This window comes from Cynocephalus volans, chromosome 6 (assembly GCF_027409185.1).
Source record: "Cynocephalus volans isolate mCynVol1 chromosome 6, mCynVol1.pri, whole genome shotgun sequence".
NCBI classification, from domain to species: domain Eukaryota; kingdom Metazoa; phylum Chordata; class Mammalia; order Dermoptera; family Cynocephalidae; genus Cynocephalus; species Cynocephalus volans.
Genome location: NC_084465.1, coordinates 105,239,883 through 105,261,365, shown reverse-complemented (window position 1 = coordinate 105,261,365; position 21,483 = coordinate 105,239,883). Strand labels below are relative to the sequence as shown.

Sequence of the window (21,483 nt, the reverse complement as noted above, 5' to 3'; positions counted from 1 at the left end):
GCCTCTCCCCTCCGCCCGCCACACACTCACTTGAGGTGGTCCAAGGAGTGGATGTTGCGGGAGGACTTGCCGTGGCCCCCGCCCACCCAGCTCCGAGAGCGGCCAAACATGTCGGCGGTCCCGGCCCGTCGCTCGCCTCACGGTCTCATGCCCGACCGGCCGAGTGGCCCGACGCCCGCAGTGGCAGCACAAGCGGAGGTGGCAGCGGCGGAGGTGGTGAAGGGACCGCCAACCACCTTCCTCCCCGGCCCACAGCCCCGCACTGACATTCAGCCGGAACCGGCCGTTCAACCGCCGCGCTTTACGGCCGCAGCCACGAGGAACGCTGGGAAATGCAGTTCGCCCGAGAGGCCCCCGGCGGCAGGACTCTGCGAACGGACTACAAGGCCCGGTCTGCGTCACAAAACCGCGGGCCTGCAGCCGTCGAGAAGAGGCGGAGCGAGAGGAGGCGAGGCCGCAGAATCAGCTGCCCGGTGGGCGGGAATGGGAAGCCTGTGGGCGGAGCCTTGAGGGGGGAATTTCTGAAGACGACTGGGTAAAAGGGACCACAATAGTAACAATTATTAGCTTTACGATAAGAATAAGAATAGCTATTGCATACGATACGCGCACTATGTGCCACTGTCCTAAGCGCTTCACTATATTAAGATATTTAATTCTCACAACTACCCTACTATTATTATCCCCATTATATCGTCTGGGAAACTGAGTCACAGGGAGGTTGACTGAGCCAAGGTCACGCAGTTAATAAGTGGCAGAACAAGAGTTCAACCCCACACACCCTTATTTTCATCCCCCCCCATAAAACAAAACTGTAACCAAATGGCGATCGCCTTTGTTTTTAACACTTCAATTAAACACACACATATAGAAAAGTCCTGCAAGCAACAATGTGCCAAAACTGAACATTTTCTACTTTCAGAGGATTTCTCTGGACTTCACCCCAAATCCATGCCATTTCCCAAACTATCACATTAAAGAAAAAAAGGATACCCAAATTTCTACATGAACCAGGAAGATGGATCTAAATTTCTCTTCTGGATTAGAAGTGAGCAGCTCAGTAGAAGCAAGACTGCCCTGTTCACCGGCCATTTAGTCATTCATTTCTACATCTCTTAATTATTTGAAGCCTACTGTGTCCCATTAACTGGGCACAGGAAAGATTTGGGCCACGGGCCAATGTTCTCCCCAATGCCTAGCACAAAATTTGGCACATAGTAAGTGTTCAACAAATATTGGCAGAGTGAATGAATGAAGATTTGTTTTACCTTCAACAGTTGGGGAAATGGAGACGACTGGAGGGTTAATGGTTTGCGCTGTTCAGATGAATTCATGTAGAGGGTGAGACGAAGTCATGGAGAAGGGCAGGTTCTGGCCACCAAAGAAACGCACCCAGCCCCTGCAGATTCCAGGGTGTCTCCATTTCTCTGGGCCTAACAAAGGTAACATACTGCCTTGTCTGGCTCCAATTAAGCAAGACGTGTAAAGCTCCCAGCTCCCTGTGGCCCGAGATTTAAAGCTTTTTCCGAACTGCTTTGCAAGGCGCTTTGGGCAAGATCAGTTTCCTGATAGGTGTACGACAGTTACCCAAGAGCAGGGGAATCAGCGAGTGGAAGAGAGACTCAATTTTCTGTGTATTTCTTGGTTGTTTCAATGTTTGGCCATGTGCATTATTATTGTTTTTAAACATGGCTTACAAAGTAAAAGAAACAAAAAGCACTCTTATGGCTCAAGGTCTGATCTCGGAATCTCTTTACCCAGATGTTCCCGAACTCTGTGATGCAGACCTCTCCTTCCCCAATGGGCGGACCTTCCAAGCAGTAGAATTTGAAGAGGTGAAGTGACATTGATTGATGTTCCCCACCATGAAAAAGTCGGTTCTTTCAAAATGTCCAATATTTTCAGTGGACCTGTCTACCGCCCCTCCCCCACCCTGCCTCCTTTGAAACTGGGGAAACTGAGTTTCAAAGAGGAGTGGCGTCATACCCAAATCCAGCAAGGTGCAGAAGAAGCCCACCGTTTCCCTCAGCTTTTGTATCCTTAGGCTACTTCTAGGTTTGAGTTGTGCTCAGTCTCTTTCTCTCCCGCTACTCCCAGGGTCGGGAGAACGAATGGGACTTAAGATCCGAGCGCAGACCCTAACCAGGAAAGCAACTCAGAGAGGAGGGGCGGAGCGAAGCTGTACCCGCCCCCGGACGTCTCGGGCCAATGAGCGCGGGCCGGGGGCGGCGGGCCAATGAGCGCGGGGCCGCTCGGGAGGCGGTGCTCGGAACGCGACCAGGAGGGCGACGCGGCGGTCGCAGACATGGGCGCTGGGCCTGTGGGGGCACGGAGGGGGCGCGAGGAACAGCCGGGCGGGGCGGGAGAGACGGCTGCCGGGACTGGCCCTCGACGCTGAGCCGCGGTGGGGTGGGGTCCCCGCCGGCGCTGCGAGGGCCTGTGAGCGCCAGCGGGGCGCATCGGGGGATCCGGGCAACCGCCGGCCACTTCAGGGAGGACCCCTCGCCTCCGGGCCTGTTGAGAGGATCGTGTGGGCACATCGGAGGGTGCGGTGACCCCGTCCGCCACGTTTCGGGGGTCGGGGCGCTTCCGCAGAGACCGCCGCACATCCTTTGGGACACCTGGGGCCCAGCGTCGCTTCCGTCGAGCCCCGGGGCGCCCCCGGATGGCTGAGCTGACCCCTCGCTGGCCGCCTGGACGCCGCAGCGGCTGAGCTCGCTGGGATCGCCGGGCCGCTGCCGCCCTCGCCGCCCCCTGCATGCCCGGCGCCCGGGTCGCGGCCCACCTGGACGCGCTGGGCCCCCTGGTCCCCTACGTGCCGCCGCCGCTGCTGCCCTCTATGTTCTACGTGGGCCTGTTCTTCGTCAATGTGCTGATCCTGTACTACGCCTTCCTCATGGAGTACATCGTCCTCAACGTGGGCCTCGTCTTCCTGCCCGAGGACATGGACCAGGCGCTCGTGGACCTCGGCGTGCTCTCCGACCCCGGCTCGGGCCTCTACGATGCCGACTCGGAGCTCGATGTTTTCGATGGGTACTTGGAGTAGGGTCTTGACTGCCATCCCCCCCTCCCCTCCACGATCCGCAAGCCTTGGCCTGGACCAGCCGCCCAGATCATGTCGCTGCTGCTGGTTGGGGGTCCTCCCCAGCTTCCAAGGCCTGTAAGTGCCCTTTCTACGCTGAATGAGGACGGGTTGGGGTGCTGGCGAGGGCGAGGAACGCATCCCCAGGCCGGACACACACCCTCCCCCCAGGCTTCTGACTCCTCCACCCACCTCTTTCAGGTCTAACAATGCCAGGAATGGGACCCCTCTTAGGCCCTTAGTGGGGGCTGGAAAGCTTTTCCCCAGCAAAGGAGACAGCTGTTAAAGAGAGAGAAGACTGAGGGCCCGAGTTACGTTTGGGGTTGGACTTACCCTCACGCTGTAGAAAAAGCTTTTGCACCCAAATCCATTTGAGGCATAGCTGTTAGCTCCTCCCCCCATCCTCACCTTGGCTTGATGGTGACCTTGGCTTTTTGGGTATTCTCACTAGTCCTGGAAGGATAAAGATTTGGGGATGTCAGGAAAGGTAGGGAGCCAGGCACTGATCACTGTGGCCCCTTGGGGGACTGGGTGGGGATTGAGTGCAGGGGCCCCAGGCCGAGGCTGTGAAAGGTGAAACCTTCTGCAAAGAAACCTGTACTTCTTGGCCTTGGGTTTGCTGCTGTTTGGAGTCAGGTTTCAGGGTGTCCCATCTCGGCAGTTCTGCGGCTCAAATCTGCAGGTGCTGCTAGTTTTGCAGGCTGCCTTCACAGAACAGGCAAGCTGGGGGTTGGTGCTGAGGCTGGCTTTGTCTGTAGTGTTTGCAAGGCCTCAGGGGGCTCTTGGGTCAGCAGGAGAAAGGACCATAATTGCATGGAGGTGTTAAAAATCCTGCCTCTGGGCTGCAACCAGAAAGCTTTGCACCCGGCTCACCTTGTGTGTTAGAGATAGGGAGATGAAGTTCCCAGGAGAAGTAAGTCTTGGCCAAAGTCATCTTGCAAGGAAGAGAGGCAGCTGGACTAAATGAGAGAGAACACCCACTTCAAGCAGGCTCTTGGGCAGCTGTCAAGTCCAGGGTGGGGTCATAGAGCAGCCAAGAACTCCTTGGCTGAGCCCCTCACCTGGACGGTGCTGGAGTGTCACTGGTCATGGGGCCTGAATGGCAATGGGGGGAGAATGCTGCGGTGGTGAGCAGGGGCTCCTTTTGGAAAGTAGACACTAATGCCACTCACCCCAAGCAGGCTGAGTTTACCTCTCTCTTGTGTTGCCTGTCTTTGCCAAGATGACCATAGTCAGAGGGCATCTTAGTCAGTTAGGGAGACTATATCCAAATACCATGGACTGGGTGGCTTAAACAACAAACATTTACTTCTCACAGTTCTTATAAGAGCACTTATCCCATTCATGAGGCCTTCATCCTCATGACCTAATCTCCTCCCAAAGGCTCCACCTCCTAATACCATCACACTGGGATTAGGGTTTCGAGATGTGAATTTAGGGGGGACAGAAACATTCAGTCTGTTGCAGAGGGTGATGCAGGGTGGGGCAGGACCTGCTGGTAGCACTGCTAGGGGCAGCAGGCTCCACCGAAGGGTCTACAGTGAGATTGCTTTGAAGAAAGATCCAGTTGAGCTCAGTGAAACCTTAGCAAGAGCCAAGTGCAGGTGGAGTGTTTGCCAGCTACTCTGTAACCCCCACTGCCTGCCATCCCTCCATCCACTTTACGGTTCCTGGCAAGTGAACACAGTGAGTGAGGCAGACTCAGCGCTGGCCCTCCTGGCACTTAGTGAGTGAGACTAGCAGGTACCCAAACAAGGTAATCAGATTTTTTAAGAGCTATGAAGACTTGTGCAAAGGACCTCAGCTTGCCCTATTGTGTTCACTGCTGTTTCCTCGGCACTTAGAACAACACCTTGCATCTAGTAGATACTGTAGATGATGATGTTGAGTGAGAGTGAGTGAAACAAAAGAATAGAGATGGGCTGCTTTAGCTAGAGGGGTCAAAAGAAGCCCTCCATAAGGAGATGACACTTTTGAGCTGAGCCCTAAATTGATAGAAGGAGCCAGACGACATGAAGATCCAGAGAAAAGCAATCCAGGCAGAGGGAACTGCTAGAGCCAAGACCCTGGGGTGGGAGAGAGTTGGCTTCCCCAGCAACTGAAATGAGGCCAGGGTGGCTGGAGAACAACTCCAGGAGAGGTCAGTGGGCTGGGCAAGGGCCACACCATGTGGGACCTGGGAGGCCACAGCCAAGAGCAGTGGAAAGCCACTGGCAGGTATTAGGTAGGGAATGACACAATCTGATTCACGTTTTGCAAAGATAACTTTGGCGGTTGTGGGCAGAATAGGCTATAGGGGCAAGGGTGGAGCCAGCCAAGAGGCTGTTCAGTTGTCCAGGCATGAAGTGACAGGCTTGGGGAAGGCGAGGTTAGCAAAGATTGAGAAACACGAGCAGACCGAGAACACCTGTCAGAGGTAGAGCCTGTGGGATCTGTTCAAAATCTTTACTGAGTGCTGATTGTATACCATTCCTTGTTCTAGGTCCCTTCCATATTCCCTTATTCAGTCATTCAACAAATATTGACCCTGCCTGCTCTTCTGCCAGGCCAGGTACTAGACCCTGATGATCCCAAGATGAATCCCTGTCCCCAGGCCAAGTGCTTAACTTTCAGACACTGTAACTTAGTGAAGAATGTCTTATTTTATCTCTTTACCACATCAACAGAAACACTTCCCCTTCCAAGTGTAAACATTGGCATATTCTGAACTGAAAACTGAAGCCCAAATGCTTTGACATATTTTGCAGCAAATGTTGTTTGAGCAGAAACACCAAGAAATGTCTCTCAGGGACACCCTTGCAAAGCTCTCAGAGTGACAGGGCGTGACCTGGGGGAAGTGGGGAGGCCTGGGGCTGTGGGACAGTCTTGGGACTGGAGAAGTGGGGAAGCCATGCACAGCATTCCCTCTGCCCCACCCCCAAATCCAAGCCTGGGAGGCCTTGGCCCCAAGTGCCCAGGAAGCCCAGACCCAGCAGACGCAGGAGGGATATCTAGCCCCAGGAAAACCATATGGGAAAGATCCCAAGATTATCTGACCGAACCTCATCTCTGGATTTCTTTCCAGAAGCCAAGGAACACCAGTAGTCATATCACTGTCTCGCTTATTCTCCAGTGGACACATAAACCAGTCCAGGAAACACTGACGTAGGGCACGGGATGTATCTCAAGGTGTACCCACTTTTGCTCTTGATCTTGCTTTCTTTTTTTCTCTTTTTTTTATGGGTGTATCCACATAATTTAGTTCCTCAAACATTTGCTGAGCGTCTATTTGAGGAGAGAGTATTAGAGTTGTGGTTAAGAGCGAGGACACTAGATTCAGATTACCTGGATTCAACTCCCAGGTCTAGCTGTGACTTGGACATGCTATTTAACCTCCCTGTGCTTCCGTTTCCTCTTCTATAAAACAGGGATAATAAAAATCTGCCTTGTGAGCATTAAATGAGATATACGATAAGCACTTAGACCTTCCTGCGTCTATTAATATTAAGTGATCTATTAATATTAAGTACTGTTATTAACACATGGAGTGGCAAGCGCATACATGCAGGCCCTTGTAATGCGTAAACCTGCACATACGGCCATACATGAATATTTGTATCCCACGATGAGCAGAAGACTGGCTGCCTGAGTACCAGGGAGGTCCAGGTCTGGCCTCCCCAGACAGACTTCCAACACTACCTTCCCGCCCTGGGACCCTCGGGGGACCCTTCCCAATGCCTTGTGGTTTCCATGGCACCAGATGTGGGGCTCTGGAGAGCTGGCTATGCAGTTTTCCCAGAGTGTTAATTATTGCCCAGGAACATGGAGTGGGGAATCAGGAGCTCCCACCTTCCCAGGAGAAAGGGCTGCTGCAGGTGGCCGGGGAGCTGGGGAGATTCTTCATGTCCCAGCAATTCTATTGATTTGTCTTGGTTCCTGAGCCCTCTTTTGGCACTTGGGGGATGGAAGAGTTTTTTGGGCTGGAAATGGAGAGACTGAAGAATGTTGCTGCCAAAGTCGGCATGGCCTGGCGCAGGTCTGATTTGGAGCTAAGGATCACCAGACCCATCAGTCTATTTATTACAGGGTTTCCGAGGCATCGGTTGTCTCCTGACTAGGTACCCCAGCTGCTCCTTCTTGATCTACCTGCCTTTGTCCCTCCTTGCCAATCTGTGTGGCCTGTGCTATCAGCAGAACACTTGGGCTGGGCATGTCTCTGCCCAGCTCAGAAACCTGAGCCTTCTGTAGGGTAGCAGGCACAATCAGATTCAAGTCATGGGAGATCCCCCAGGCAGATGTAGGGGGCTGTGGCTGTCATCCAGGAAAGAGACAGACAGTGGCATGGGGAGGCAGGTGCACCCCCAGGTCTGGCCGACTCCAGCTCTTTTCCTGACATGAATCTCTTCCAGAAGGGCCCTGGCCACAATGGGCATCAGTGCTCACTGCCCCTTTGGACAGAAGACCCCAATACAAGGGTATTTTGAAAAGTGCATGGAAAATGGAATTAAAAGATAATATGAATCTTTCCGTGAACTTTCTGAAGACCCCCAGTCTTCATCTCAAGACAGCTGAGATGCCAAGGGCCCTACCCCCTTGGCCCTGAGTTGCACAAACTAGAGATTTTAGCTGAGAAACAGGCAGGCCCCACACCATGCCCTCATAGCCCTTTTGTCTGTTTTGCTGAACAAAGAAAGCGAGGGCTCCTGTCAACTTGACCGTTCATCTTTCTGGTTTACCTGCTATCTTTCCCCCCAGAACTTCTGAAAGCATAGTCTGCTTTTGGGAAACCTAAAATCACAATCAAAGAGACAGATTATCTTTGTCCCCATCTCACAAATAAAGAAACTGAGGCCTGGAAAGGGGAAGTGAAGGGCCAAGGGAAGAAAGCCAAGTAAGACTCAGCACAGTGGCCTTGCCACAGCACTAAGGGTTTGAGGAGGGCTGCCAAGGCAGGTCTTCCAACCTTTGACCTTGGAATACCCCCTCACAATTTCTGCCGGGCCAGACTCATATGCACTCTTGCTCCCTTTTCCTGAAATTTTAAAAAATTTATTTTGAAATAACTTCACACTTAAAGAAAAGTTGCAAGAGGAGTGCAAAGAATTCTCATACACCCTTCACCCAAATTCATCAATGGCTCCAATTAACATTTTGCCTATGTACACAATACATGCTCACTCTCTTCTCTCTGCTGTATATATGTGTGTATGTGTATATAATTGTCTAAACCATTTGAGAATGGGTTGCAGACATTATGCTCCTTTACTCCTAAATATTTTAGTGTTTATTTTCTTGGAAGAGGGACATATTTACATATGTCCACAGTACAGTTGTCAAAATTGGCATATTTAATGTTGATACATTCCTATGACCAATCTGATCTGCAACTTTACTCAAATTTTATCAGTTGTCCCATAGTGTCCTGTAACAATAAAGGGGGTGTGGGGTGTGGGGAGTGGAGGTTCAGGAGCCAATTCCAGATTACTCTTTGCATTAATCTCAAGTTTTCTTTTAGGGCCGAGCCCGTGGCGCACTTGGTAGAGTGCTGCGCTGGGAGCGCGGTGACGCTCCCGCCGCGGGTTCGGATCCTATATAGGACTGACCGGTGCACTCACTGGCTGAGTGCCGGTCACGAAAAAAGGACAAAAAAAAAAAAAAAGTTTTCTTTTATTTGGTGGTTGGCTGGTATGGGATCTGTACCCTTGTCCTTGATGTTATAACACCATGCTCCAACCAGTCAAGCCTTCATCTGGAACAGCTCCTTAGTCTGTCTTTATCTCTCATGACACTGACATTTTTGAAGAGTACAAGTCTGATATTTTGTAGAATGTTTCTCAGTTTGGGTGTGTCTGATGTTTGTGCTCAAGATTAGATTCAGATGGTGCATTCTTGACAGGAATACCAGGGAAGTGAGTTGCGTGTCTCAGCACATTGTGTTGAGAGGCATGTGCTAGCTGTCCCATTACTGGCCATGTTAACTTTGATCACTTGGCTGAGTCAGTGTCTGCTAGGTCTCTCCACTGCAAGTTTTTATTTTTCCCTTTATAACTTGTCGTTTGAGATTAAATATACTAGTTTTAGTGTTTCATTTGTAAAAAATCTACCTTTTTTATGTGCACTTATTATCAAAAGAATGTTTATATCACTGTAAAGAGAAAACCAATATCACTTGGCATAGATAAAAATAATAAGTGCCAAAGTCATTAACTTATGGCCAAATACCTAAGCCAGCTAAAGGCGCAGAGCCTGTGGCCTGCTCTTTGTTGAAAAGAGTGATTGGCGACTATCAGGTGATAAAGATATACCAGCACCAAACTGGAACTTTCTTCTCGAAGTAACCATAAGGATTGACCAAGAACTGAAAAGTGAATTGCTTACTCGCTCTGTATGTGTGATTCAGTGTTACTTAAGGCAACCTCCATGTACCCCCTAAAATTGTTTCTTAGAGGCCTTGTAGTCAGGCATATTTAGGCTTAAACCCCAGCTCCAACAACACCTTGGACAGGTGACTTCACCTCCCCAAGCCTCAGGTTCTTTCTCTATAAAATGGGAATAACAGGAGTTCCTGCCTAAGGGCGTGTGCAGATTAGATGGGATGGTACCTAATAAATGCAGTCAGTGTTAGTGGTGTGTCAGACAGAGGGGGCTAGAGCCCACCCACAGAGACTCCCCCCTTTCCTCTGGCATCCTTCTTCTTCTTGGGGGCCAGTTACCAAGGAAGGTGTGTTGGTGTGGGCAGCCTTTGAAGCCACCCAAGGGTGGTGATAATTGGTACCCGGTGAGTACCGAGTGAGGCTGGTACCTTCATGGCCGTCATTCTGGGCCCCAAGCGTGGGGTGGCTGGGAACTCCCAGAAAGGTAAGGCTTCATTCCTGGGATTCCTTCCTGGCAGGAGGCCTGGCTTGGTGGTTAAAAATAACTGCCTCCCACAGCTCCATAGCTTCCCCTTAGCGTCACCCTGTGAAGTTGGCAGAGCTCAGCTCATTAGCTCCATTAGACAAGGAGGGAAACTGAGGCTTGGGGAGGTTTAGTGACGCGCCCCAGATACCCAGCTATGAGGTGGCAGCGTTGGGCCTCCTAGCCACACTCTTCCAGAGCTTCCCCCAGGGAGGTGCTCTCCTGGAGCCATCCCCCAGAGGCAGTGAGTAACAGCAGCAGAGGGAGATGCTTCCAGATGCTTCCTGAGCACTTGCTACCTTTTCCTTGTGACCAGCTCCAGGCTCAATTTTGCAGGCCAAGGGTATTGAACTAAAATGAATGGTTTTGTTCTCATTGTATTTTTAGCATTGCCTTCTGTTTATGATAAATGATACTGTTTTAAATTCATGATAGTGACATAAGGTTCTCTTTAAAGTTTAGAATTTTGAAAAAGTGCATTAATTTAAAATACTAAGTAAATAATAGTTAGAGTGGTTCTTGGATGTGAACCATGACCTTCTCATGCAGGTGTTGGGCAAATGCTTCCCATCTGAAAGGACTCACAGTTTTGGGCCACGCAGGAGGCACATTGTGGACCAAAGCTGATGAGCTTTGACAGCCAGCCTAGAAATCAGAATCCAGGTTTGAAAGCGTGGTCCTTACTTCTCCTTGCCACCGGCTTCCCTCAGGGATACAGACCCATGCAGACAAGCAGCTTCCTTTCCATTCCCTTCCATCCACCAGGGAGCCAGATCCCCGCCATGCCCTTGTCCATGAGATGTGCTGGAGGCCCTCCTGCCACACAGTTTGTCACTAAGAGGACCAGGAAGGCTGCATGAACAGTGGAGGCACTGGGCAAGTCACGTCTGGGTGACATCTCTTTTCAGTCACTTTAATTGGTCATTTGGTACATGGAAAAAGAGGAATGAACCATGGGTTTCTAGAAGGCAAGGTCTTTGGAGAAGGAAAAGGGCTGCTGCTTTCAGAAGGTCTGACACTGAGAAGGCTTCCTTGCTGGGGCTGGTGTCTAGTTGGGAACAGAGGTGGAGATAAGAGGGGAGGGGCCACCATGTACCGATGCCCCCTGTGTGCTGGGGACTGCTAGGCACTTGACCAACACAGACAGCCCAATAAGGTGGGCATATCCTCTTTTCCACATGAGGAAATTGGCCCAGAAAGATTGGGGGACTTGCCTGAGGTCACACAGGGAGGGGCAGAGTCAGAATTAGTCCAGGCAGGCAAATTTCAGACCTTACACTGGCTGCCCCAGAGGAGGACAGTGGGGAGGCTGAACTGCAGAAGAGAGTCCCCTTTCACCATGTCCAGAACATCACCCCACCAGCACCCATCAGATGTTGGACCATTTTCTCTCTTAAGCCAAATCCCAAAGGAGGCAGCTTCTAAACCACAGAAGTATCAAGCTGAGACATTGTGTCTTAAATAGAGCAAGTACCCAGCTGTCATTCTGAGGACAGAAACAAGCCAGCCAGCCACTCCCTTTGTCCAGCTCTGGGGAGTGGCCTGGAATGGCCTGTAATGAAAGGTTACAGTTTCAGAAAAAAAAAGTGCTAGTGGTGAATGAATTGTCTGTCATGCTCTGATGATGTTAGAAGGTTGGGGAACCCACTGTCCTGGATTCCATAAGCTGTAGCTCTGGGATGCTTTTCAGCCTGGTTCTTGATGCCTTGGAGGAGAGAGATGGACCTAAGGTGCCAAGAGGAGTTAAGGCTTTGAGGTGAGACCATGGAGCTTCAGACCCTGGCTGTGCTGTTTATGAGCTGTGTGGCCTTTCACTTACTTACTTAACCTCTCTGAGCCCCATCCGAAATGCTGGGATGATGGCCCTACTTGGCCCCACCTCCTAGGGTTGTTTTGAGGAATAAATGAGCTCAGACATGAGTTAAAGCAGTCAGTAAAAGGTGAATGTAAAGTAAGTGTTTGATAAATGTCAGTTGTCATTTGATTTCCATTGGGGGTTTGCCAGAGTCACACTTCCAAGTAAAAGGAACAAGCCAAAGAGAGTGGCACACGTGAGAGTTGAGCCATGTCCCAGGATATCCTTCAGCCATGGATACAGAAAACACATCTCTGTCCTTAACTTGCTGTGTGACTTTGAGTAGGTCATTGCCCTCTCTGGGCTCCTCACTGTCAGATGTGGAGTGAGTAGGACCAACTTGGATCGGGGACTCCCAAACCTCATATGACACCATCAGTGTTTTTTGCTGTATCTGTCTATTGCCTGAACTATTATTTACATAATTGTTTTCTCTAAATTGGCTCTTTCTTAGAGTGAAATAAACATTTTGAAAAGAGAGGAACTTTATATTACTACCAGAAATGGAAACCTCGCATCACTCACTATAAATAGAAGATGACCCTACAGATAAACACAATGGAAACAAAAGGGGGTTAGTCAATTCCAGGTGGAGCGTGGCACCCGTTCAGTCTGGAGATTAGCTGGCATGGGAAGGGAGCTCCAGCCAGACCAGCACCTGTCTGGGATGCTGTTTGTAGTCACAAGGACCGGGAAAGGAATGAGGCCCTCGCTGGGTGATTCTGTGTCTCTAGCACCCCATCCACACAGGTCTGAGATGGGCTCAAGGATGCCCCCCAGGCCTCAGATTGCTGCATTGAGTGAGCCCCCATGAGAGTGAAGCCGAATAAATAATTCTCCAGATTCCTGGGCACCAGGGGTCTCGAGCACCGCTGCCAAACCCCCATTGGGAACTCCAAGGGTGGACTCCCAGCAGGATGAGACAGGAGCCCGTGAATGCCCTCCCATCACCAGCCCTCCCCTCCCAAATGCCCTTCCCCCTACCTGGAGTTCCCTTGTACAGCTTTTTACCTGACGCAGACTCCATTCGTTCCCTTGGCTTCTTCCCATCATTGGGCATATTACCTGGGGCTGAAATCCTCCCTAGATTGTGTGTCTCAAAGGCTGGGGCTGTACTGTACTCATCGCGCTGTGCCTGGCACCCAGCTTAGGACCTGGCACACAGGAGATGCAAGATTTTGGAGTGTTTAAAATCTCAAGTATGATAAAGCCCTGGAGTCAGAGCCAGGCTCTATCACTTCTGAGCTGAGCATCCTTAGGTTACCCTTCACCTGTAAATGTCTTCACCTGTAAAATGGTATCGGAATAGTATCTAACTCATGGGTTGTTAGGAGGATAGAATGACTTGACCTGCGTAATGCTCCATGTCAGGCTTGCTCTCTTGGGAGCGGACCCTAAGATGAGGACTCAAGTGCAAATAGTTTATTTGGGAGGTGATCCCGGGAACTAAAGGTGGAGTGTCGGGAGTGAGACAGGGAAGAAGACAAGGAGACCAGTAAGGGTGTGTCATCGAGTAGGTTACCACTGCATCCCTAGAGCTCAGTCCTGCCCAGGAACTCAGGGAGCCAGTGTGGATGGAGAATATGCCAGAGTCATCCCGGCTGCAGGTGAGGGAGCTAGGGTATTGATCCATCACCTTTCTGGCCATCACTGGTGAGGACAGTTGAGGGAAGACATTAGCTCTGTCCGCACTTACAGCCCAGGGGCCAAGCAGACTCTGGAGGCAAAGAGGCAGGCCTGCACGTGGACATGGAAGCCGCCAGGTGGCATGCTCAGAGGGTGAATGGAGGGAGTGGGGCTCATGGCACATAGTAAGAGGTCAGGATGTGGTAGCTGCTCTGATTGTGGTTGTTCCGTCCATGTTACTAGTCCAGTGCCAACTCTGCGTCTTGCAACTGTGCAACTTTAGGCAGGTCACTTGGCTTCTCTGAACCTCAGTGTCTTAGCCTATAAAATGGGAGATGCACAGCTTTCACTGGAAGCAGTTCTGCCCCCTTAGGTGGCCCTTAGAAGTGGTGTGGGGGGACCAGTGTTAGTTGTCACGGTGACTGTGGGTGCTACTGGCATTTAGCAGTCAGGGGCCAGGGATGCTGCTAAACATGCTATGCCCAGAAGAACCCCCCTCATCCAAGAATTGTCCTGCCCCAATGTCAATAGTGCCCTGTTGAACAATACATGCTGCATGTTTAACGTGTAAGTTCTATTTGGTGCTTGATGAAGTTTGCAGAAAGAATAGTCTGAGCTGTCTCAAGACCAGGGCAGGACTTGCAGGGGCTGTAAGGAGGGTGGACATGGGAGTATGAGGTGCTGCAGAGATGCAGGCACCCAGCTGGACACAGAGAGAGGAGGGCATGGGAAAAGGACCTGCTGAGGGACCAGGCTCAGGGATGTTGCTGTGTCCTGGAAAGAAGAGCTGAGTGAGGCTGCTGAGTAGCTTGGCTGTGGCCAGAGCTTTTCTGTAGGTTCCAAAGCATTTTTCGGGTGAGGTGGGAGGTGCTGCCAAGCCCTGCCCACCACCCAGAGCTTGCTTAACTTCCCTGGAGCCACAGGTCAGCCAGCAGAGCCTGAGCAGGCTGCACTTCTAACCTAGGCAACAACATCCCCTCCTCCCTCCCAATAAACAGGACAGCCCTTCCTCTCCAATGTGAAATTGTACCAATTCTCCAGCCCAGGGTCTCTTAGAAATTAGACAAATTCATTAAAAGTTTTTAATAAACATTGTAGAAAAACATCTCCAGCTTGAGTCTGGGGCTTCTTCTGGTCGCTCCCACAATTCGAGGGACAGAGGAAGATTTCTCTGCTCCACTCCAAGACTCCTGAGGCCTGATGGGTTGGTCGATATTCACCCCCCACCCCCCCCCCAAACTGGTGGCAGGGCAGCACTTCTGAGCTGGTAACTCGTCTTTTTCCTTCTTGTTAGGCCTGCTCCCTTCAAAAGCTTCGTGCCAACAGAGGGATGCCCGTTTGCACCCAGGAGTGTGGAAGGAGATATGGGGACCGAGTGCCGAGGTTGGGAAGGCATCTGCCCCCAAAGAATGGGAAAGGCGAGGGGCATCCAGAGACCTCTCCTGCCTGCAGCCTCGCACAGACAGCCTGGCCATGGCTTATGACTTTTTGCAGTCGCGATGGATGTTTACAGGAACCCAGCCAGAGTTTGCCTCCCTGCACTTCACCCCCGACTGCACCTGCTTCCCCCTCTTAACCTTCGGAGAGGACACTTCCAACCGTGCACACACGCAAAAGCGACTCCGTTTGATGCCAGTTGAGCCTTAAGCCCGGCTGGGTTTAGCCTGAGGCTGGTCTTAGATTTAGTGACTGTTTTTGGGGAGTGACTCAAAAGAAAGGAGCTGAGGAAGCATGCCGAGGGCCAAGGGTAGGGTTTTGACTTCATCATTTCAGGTTGTTCTTCATCAAGTTGGCAGAACCAAGATGCCGTGCTAGGGGAGTGCCACGTTGCTCCTCTGGCCACTAATATATTTTTGAAAATGTGAGTAGTGTGTATACTTGATTTGGACATACCTGTAAACGCAATATTTAGGAGGCTGACTTCTTTTGATTAAAACATGTATGCAACTCTGACCCCTGGGGGCCCTGCCTTTTTTTTTTTTTTCTTTCAGATTCAAGAAAGAGGTGATTTTATGGAACCTCATGGTTGACATAGGGCAGAAGTCAGGGCCTCCCAAGCTGGAAATCCAGCAGGGTTTGGAGACTCTACCCCAGCTGGGCTGGCCTGAGAGTCCCAGACTGGCCCCTTTCCAGCTTCCACAAGCCTGACCCGCCAGGGGCAGACTTTGGGGTGTGGTGGGGAAAGCCTGGTGGCCACGCTAGAAATCATGCCTAAACCCCAGAGAAGTGGAGGTGTGATCTCCCCGTGCCAGGATCATGGTAGACCTCCGTTAAAGAGGAGGGGAGGAAAGGAGGGAAAGAACCAATGAATGAATGAAATTGGGTCCTTGCAGTTTCATGGAAAAATGGCAGGAATTCTCTCCAATCTGCAGAGCACTTGATGGTTTTCAAAGCACCCTCACATACACACCAGGTTAAGCAAGGCACAGAGAGAGGATTAGCCCCATTCTATAGATGAGGAGACTGAGTGGGGTGAAGTAAAGGTACAGCAGAACCTAGAGGAGAGACAGTGTAGCATCACTTGTCTTCATGTGACTCCTAAGGAAGGGGATGCGAAGAAATGCGAAAAGAATGTATTTGAGAGGCCCTGGGAAAAAGGTGAACGTGGGAAGGGAGACGTTTGAGTTGGGAGAGGCCTGAGGGGAAAGGAGAGGGTTCAGAAGGTGCCTGTGCCCACAGAGAGATCCTCCAAAGAAGTTGGAAGTTGAGTTGACATCTTGAGTCCTTTCTTTATAGGGTGTGACCTATAAATATCACATCTGTGACATGCGGACAGTGATTTACCCACTTCTTATGATGATTTCGTGTTAATCACAAAAAGGTGCCATTGTGGGCTGATGCAGCCCTATACCGGGACTCACAGCTTGGCAAGCAGAGCCCAGACTAGTTTGCAGCCCCTGTTATCTCCTTGTCACAGTGCCTTTGTGCAGTGCACAGACTGCCCAACCACACCTGGCGGCTCTGTCGAGAGAGTTTTTAAAATTTGCTAAAATGCAAGACTCACCATGACGGGAAACTCGAGCATCTTACTACAGTAACCACTGTGGTGTGTACTCAGTACATTTTTGTAGAATGAATAAAGCAAAGTTATGATGAGTATTATTTGCTCATTCCAAATTTATTGAGCACCTACTAGGCACAGATGCCTTGCTGGGTGCAGAGGGCACAGCAATGAACAAAGCAAACATGTTCCCTGCCCTCCTGGAGTTCACATCCAAGGATAAGAGCAGACAACACATAAATAACGGTGAAAATGATAGAATAGTGATGAAGTTGGAGAGGCGGGGGTGGAAGGGTGTCTGTGTAATAGAGTGGCCAAGTGGACCTTCCTCAGGAGCTGTTCTCTAAACTGAGTCCTGAAGGATGAGAAGCAGTTGGCATTGTGAAAAGCTGGGAAGAACATTCCAGGCTGAGGCAAGAGTGGAATGCACGAATGTATGTAATAATGACAGCTAACAAGCATTAAGCTGTGTGCCCGGTTCTTTTTCTCAACGTATTAGCTCACTAACTCTTCACATCACCCTGTGAAGAGGTACTGTGATTATGACCATTTTACAGATGAGGAGACTGGAGGCACAGAGAGGTAACTCTCATGACTAAGTGCACTGAGCCCAGGCAGTCTCACTCCACAGCCTGTGCCACTGACCCCTATCAACCCTCAGGAGTAGGAGGAGCTTAGCACAGTGCCCGGCACATAGTAATCATAATCGCTGATATTTATGGAGCACTTACTATGTCCCTTGCACTGTGATAAGTGCTTTACATGTACCAACTCATTAAAAATTTAAAAACCATTACTACAAATAATTATGGTCCCGACCTCATTTCTTCATTTCCAAACAGACCAAAAGCAGCAGGTGCAATAGTACCCACCTGGCTGCCAGGTGTGGTAGATGTCCGGATAGGACAGTCATTCGCTGCTCACCCCTGTGGCTGCACAGATAGGAGTCCTGTGGGCTCCACAGTCTACAAATGGCAGGGACACCCTGGGGAGTGATGCCTGGGCTATTTACATCCCAAACCTGGGTGGTTGACACCTGATGCCCTTTCTTTGCAACTGGGCCAGGGCAGAAGGGACCTGCCTCTCTGCAAGGATTGCCAACTGGGCAGCTGAGTCTGAATCCCTCAGACCTACTGACTCCCAACTTTCATTTACTGAGAAGAGGAGCAGAGTCTGCAAACCAGGCTGATCCTGTGGAGCTCAATGGATAGCTCCCACTGCCACCAGGAGAAAGCCAAGCTTTTCCACATCAGGGCTTTTGATGGAGCAGGCCGTGCCCAAGGAAAAACAGCAGCCAAGCTGGCAGTTCTCTGGGTAGACAGCAGAGCTGCCAAGTCTCTTTCGGGGTCACTTCAGCCAAGGCAGGACTCCAACTTGGCTAAGAAATGCTCCCTGGATAAGGCGGCATGTCAGAGGCAGAGCAAAACATTCTCCTTTGTGCAGCTTATGGAGCTTCAACCTTTCTAATCTCCAAATAACGAATTTTCCACCAAATCAAGTCACAAAGAAAATTCATTCAGAAAAAAACAGGACCTGGGCCAAGGTGGACTCCACCACGCACGTGTGTGTGTGTGATGCACATGCACGTGCGCATGCATGTGGTGGTGGTGGGTGATGGAGAGGGACAGCCCCCTGTCACACTGGTCAAGATAATGTGGCAGAAGCCATGCTGTGAGACTTCTAAGTCTAGGGTATGAGAAGGATACAGCTTCTCTCTTATTGTCTCTCTTTCTCTCCCCTCCTTTTCTCTCTCTCTCTCTCTCTCTCTCTTTGGGTGATCACGCCTCAACCCAGCCACCATGCTATGAGGAAGCCCAAATTAGCCCCCATGGTGAGGTCCCAAGCCAACTGTTCCTTAGAGGAACTGAGGGTCCCCAGCCCCTGGGCAGCAATGCCTGCCAGACCTGTACAGAATGAGCCTTATGTGATCCCAGCCTGGCCGTCCAGCTGCCCCAGCTGACACAGTGGGACAGAGATGAGCCCTGCCCAAATGACAGGTGTGTGTGCAGAATACATGTGTGTTGTCTTAAGCCACTACGTTTTGGGGGTGGCTTGTTACACGTTATATAACCAGAACAACGGGTACCCTAAAACGGTAATCATGGTATAAACTCAATCCCAGGCCCTGCCTGTGAGATTAAATAAGACATTTCTAATGTAGTGAAAAACACAAGAAACAAAGGCCATAGGGAGCTGCGGTTCCAGCCTGTCTCCCTCCCCGCCGCTGCATTAGTGTACTGTGGCTGTTTCTCTGCTAAGATCAGTGTGTCTGGCCAGGCCTCACTTTGGCCTCAGCCAACAAAGTTAGTGCAAACAGTGAGCTGCACAGACAGAAAGCAGTTGCTGCAGAATCCCAGCCTGTCGTAGATTGGGGAATTAGCAAGCCAGGGATTGCCTACCAGTGTCTTGTCGGAGAACAGTGTGGACAAGTGCTTTCTCGCCAGGCTGGCGGGGGCCTGGGCAGTGGGAAATGTGGCTGCCTCCATTCCTCACTCTGGTCTGGCCATGGCTGTCTGGAGTGTACTGCAGGGAACACTTCAGGGCTCCCGGGAGGACTACAGCTGCCCTCGGGCACCTGCCCGTCTGCAGGGCTCACAGTGGCTGGACAGGGCTGGCATCCATCTGGGCTCTGAAGCAGCCTGGAGCCAGGCGTGGATCTACCAGAGCAAGATGTAGGTCTGTACATTCTGCAGCTGGGCATGGGCCAACCCTGAGCTAGCAGGGGCTGGTGCCAGCACGCTGAGGTTCATGGGATACAGCCAGGCATGCAGTTCCAGGTCCAGCATGGTCAGTGTCCTCAGAGAATGTGCTGTGGTGGGGAGATCACATGAGGGGAATAAGCAAGAAGCTTTAGGAAGGGCAGCCTTGATATGGGGGGAGGGTGTTGTCAAGATGGGGATGGGAGGGGCAGTGGGAATGCAGGAGAGATTGGAGGGTGACACAGGCTGGGGGAGGGAGAGGGCACGGGGTGAGCACGGGGTGGGGGGACAGTCATCTTCATAGCAAGAGGCAGGAAACTTGCAGAGCTAGTTCCTATGAGGACAAATCCAGGGGCATCGAAAACAGGCTGAAATAGCAGCAAAGGGGGCCCAGAAGTCCCTGAAGGAAGATCTTCCCCATGCTCAGGCTGTGGATGTGGCTGGCCAACCTACCCTATCCTTTCCCCAGATCCTCAAGACCCAAGTCCCCAAAGCCTGTAGGACACCTTCCAGCGAGCCCCGTGTGAGACAGGGGGAAGCCCCAGATGATGTCCCAGAGGCAGTCATCTAGCCCCACCTGATGCCTTTGCTCACTTTGTATGGATTCTGCCTTCACAAGGACACTGACTAAGGTGCCCCCGTGGTTTTCCCCTGCTGAGCCCACCCCGGTTACCTCGTCCAGGGCACAGCTGGGATCATCTCAGGCTGATCCGTGAGTCCAGTTGCTGCAGGTGTTCCTGGACACCAAATGGGATGGTGGGTGTCCACATCCTGCAGGAGGGTAAGGGGGCACAGAGGCCAGGTTAGAGGAGAGAGAGTGGCCTGGGGACTCCAACACAAGCTGTCTCCAAATCCTTCCTCCCACCCAGCCTTGAACCCTGGGGACTTCCCACCTGGCGGGATACAGATTGGTGTGAGGTTGTGGAGAAAATGGAAGCCTAGGAGCCTTGAGATCCCTTTTCTGGTTCTGCTGCTGACATGCTGTGTGACCTCAAAAGGTTAGTTAACTGCTCTGTGCTTTATTCTCCTCATCTGTAAAATGGGTCTTATAAGACCCACCCTATCCATCTTAGAAGATACATGTGATCATGCAAATGAAAGTGCTTTGAAAGAGTTTAAAGTATCAGTATTGGCCATTAGACATGCAACATAATAAAAAATAAGCTTGAACCATATGAAATTGCCAATTTTATAGGGCAAAAATGGTTGAATGTAGGCAATTTCATATGGTTCACCCTAATATAGCACTTATCGAGCATTTTTGTGTGCCAGGTCCTATTCTAAGCACTTCATACATCTTGACTAATTTAAACCTCACAGAACCTCTTGGAGTAGATATTATTATCATCCCCATTTTACAAATGAAGAAACTGAGGCCAAGGGTGAGTGCCTGATCGGCTAAGGTTGCACATTGGGGGAGGTGAGGCAGGATTTGAGCTCCAAGGTCACACACTGAACCACACGACTGGAGAGCTGACAGCTCTCCACCCACCAGGGCTACAAGACTTACGCTAGCGTCTCCACGTGCGGGCACTTCTTCAGGCTGGCAGCCAGCTGCTGCGCCCCAGCGGCTGTGAACTTGTTGTACTGGACACTGGGGAGAGAAACCCATCCTGGGAACTGGCCCTTGGGACCATCCAACTCCAGGCCAAGGTCAGTGCCATGCCCAGCCCTTCCCATGGTGCCAGTGGGAGGACCCCAGTCTCCCCAATCCCTGGGCCCAGCCACCCCCTGCCCAGACTCCCACACTCACTCCATCACCCGGAGGGACACCATGTCTGGAAGGACATGCGCCAGGCTCTCGGCTCCCACGTCGCAGATGCAGTTATTATACAAGCTGCCAGAAACAGAGGTCAGGGAAGGGCTTAGGGATGCTGGGGGTCAGGGCCCAGCAGGACCCAAACCAAACTGGGATTACCACCCCATTTTATAGAGGGGCAAACCGAGGCCCAGAGAGTTGAAGCCGCTTCTCTGTGGCACACGGTGAGTCCAGGGAAGCAGCAGGACTAAAGGGAAGCAGTTTCCTGGCTGAGAGTGTGGAAACTCTCAGGAGGACAACTTCCCAAGTTCAAATCCCAGCTCTGCCTCTTACTGCCTGTGTGATCTTGGGCGAGTTACTTAACTCCTCTGAGACTCAGTTTGCTAATTCCCCAATCTACGACAGGCTTTGGGCATGATTGAGTAATTGTGGGAGGGGTAAAGAGTTCATGCTGGTAAAACATTCAGAATGCGCCCCAGCCTCTGGAATGAAGTAAATGTAAACCATGGTTATGACTGCCTCACAGGAGCATTTGTGAGGGTTACACGAGCTACCGTAGAGGTGTGACCAACATCGGGTGTAGGA

At 51.2% G+C, this 21,483-nt stretch overlaps 3 protein-coding genes across 12 annotated transcripts in view; 1 reads left to right on the top strand and 2 right to left on the bottom strand.

Annotated features, from left to right (window-relative positions):
* The window catches only part of CLEC16A (C-type lectin domain containing 16A), a 218,284-nt gene extending 214,269 nt beyond the window's left edge, over nucleotides 1–4,015 (bottom strand). For 5 of the 8 annotated variants that reach the window (XM_063101243.1, XM_063101245.1, XM_063101244.1 and 2 more), the window contains exon 1: nucleotides 31–287. In XM_063101243.1, the coding sequence (XP_062957313.1) occupies nucleotides 31–110 (80 nt within the window). In that variant the 5' untranslated portion in view covers nucleotides 111–287. Of the gene's footprint in view, nucleotides 1–30; nucleotides 288–1,268; nucleotides 1,310–1,986; nucleotides 2,042–3,955 lie in introns of those variants that run through there. The other 3 variants (XM_063101247.1, XM_063101249.1, XM_063101250.1) reach the window with 3 other exon arrangements.
* Nucleotides 2,284–15,392, top strand: DEXI (Dexi homolog). Its single transcript, XM_063101253.1, has 2 exons — nucleotides 2,284–3,160; nucleotides 14,734–15,392. Exon 1 carries the CDS (start codon nucleotides 2,759–2,761, stop codon nucleotides 3,044–3,046), a length of 288 nt encoding a protein of 95 aa, XP_062957323.1. The 5' UTR covers nucleotides 2,284–2,758; the 3' UTR covers nucleotides 3,047–3,160; nucleotides 14,734–15,392.
* A 4,442-nt stretch (nucleotides 15,393–19,834) lies between these two features.
* The window catches only part of CIITA (class II major histocompatibility complex transactivator), a 45,289-nt gene continuing 43,640 nt past the window's right edge, over nucleotides 19,835–21,483 (bottom strand). For all 3 annotated transcript variants that reach the window (XM_063100285.1, XM_063100286.1, XM_063100287.1), the window contains 3 exons: nucleotides 20,893–20,976; nucleotides 20,650–20,733; nucleotides 19,835–19,910 (listed from right to left, as the gene is read on the bottom strand). In XM_063100285.1, the coding sequence (XP_062956355.1) occupies nucleotides 19,835–19,910; nucleotides 20,650–20,733; nucleotides 20,893–20,976 (244 nt within the window). The remainder of the gene's footprint in view (nucleotides 19,911–20,649; nucleotides 20,734–20,892; nucleotides 20,977–21,483) is intronic.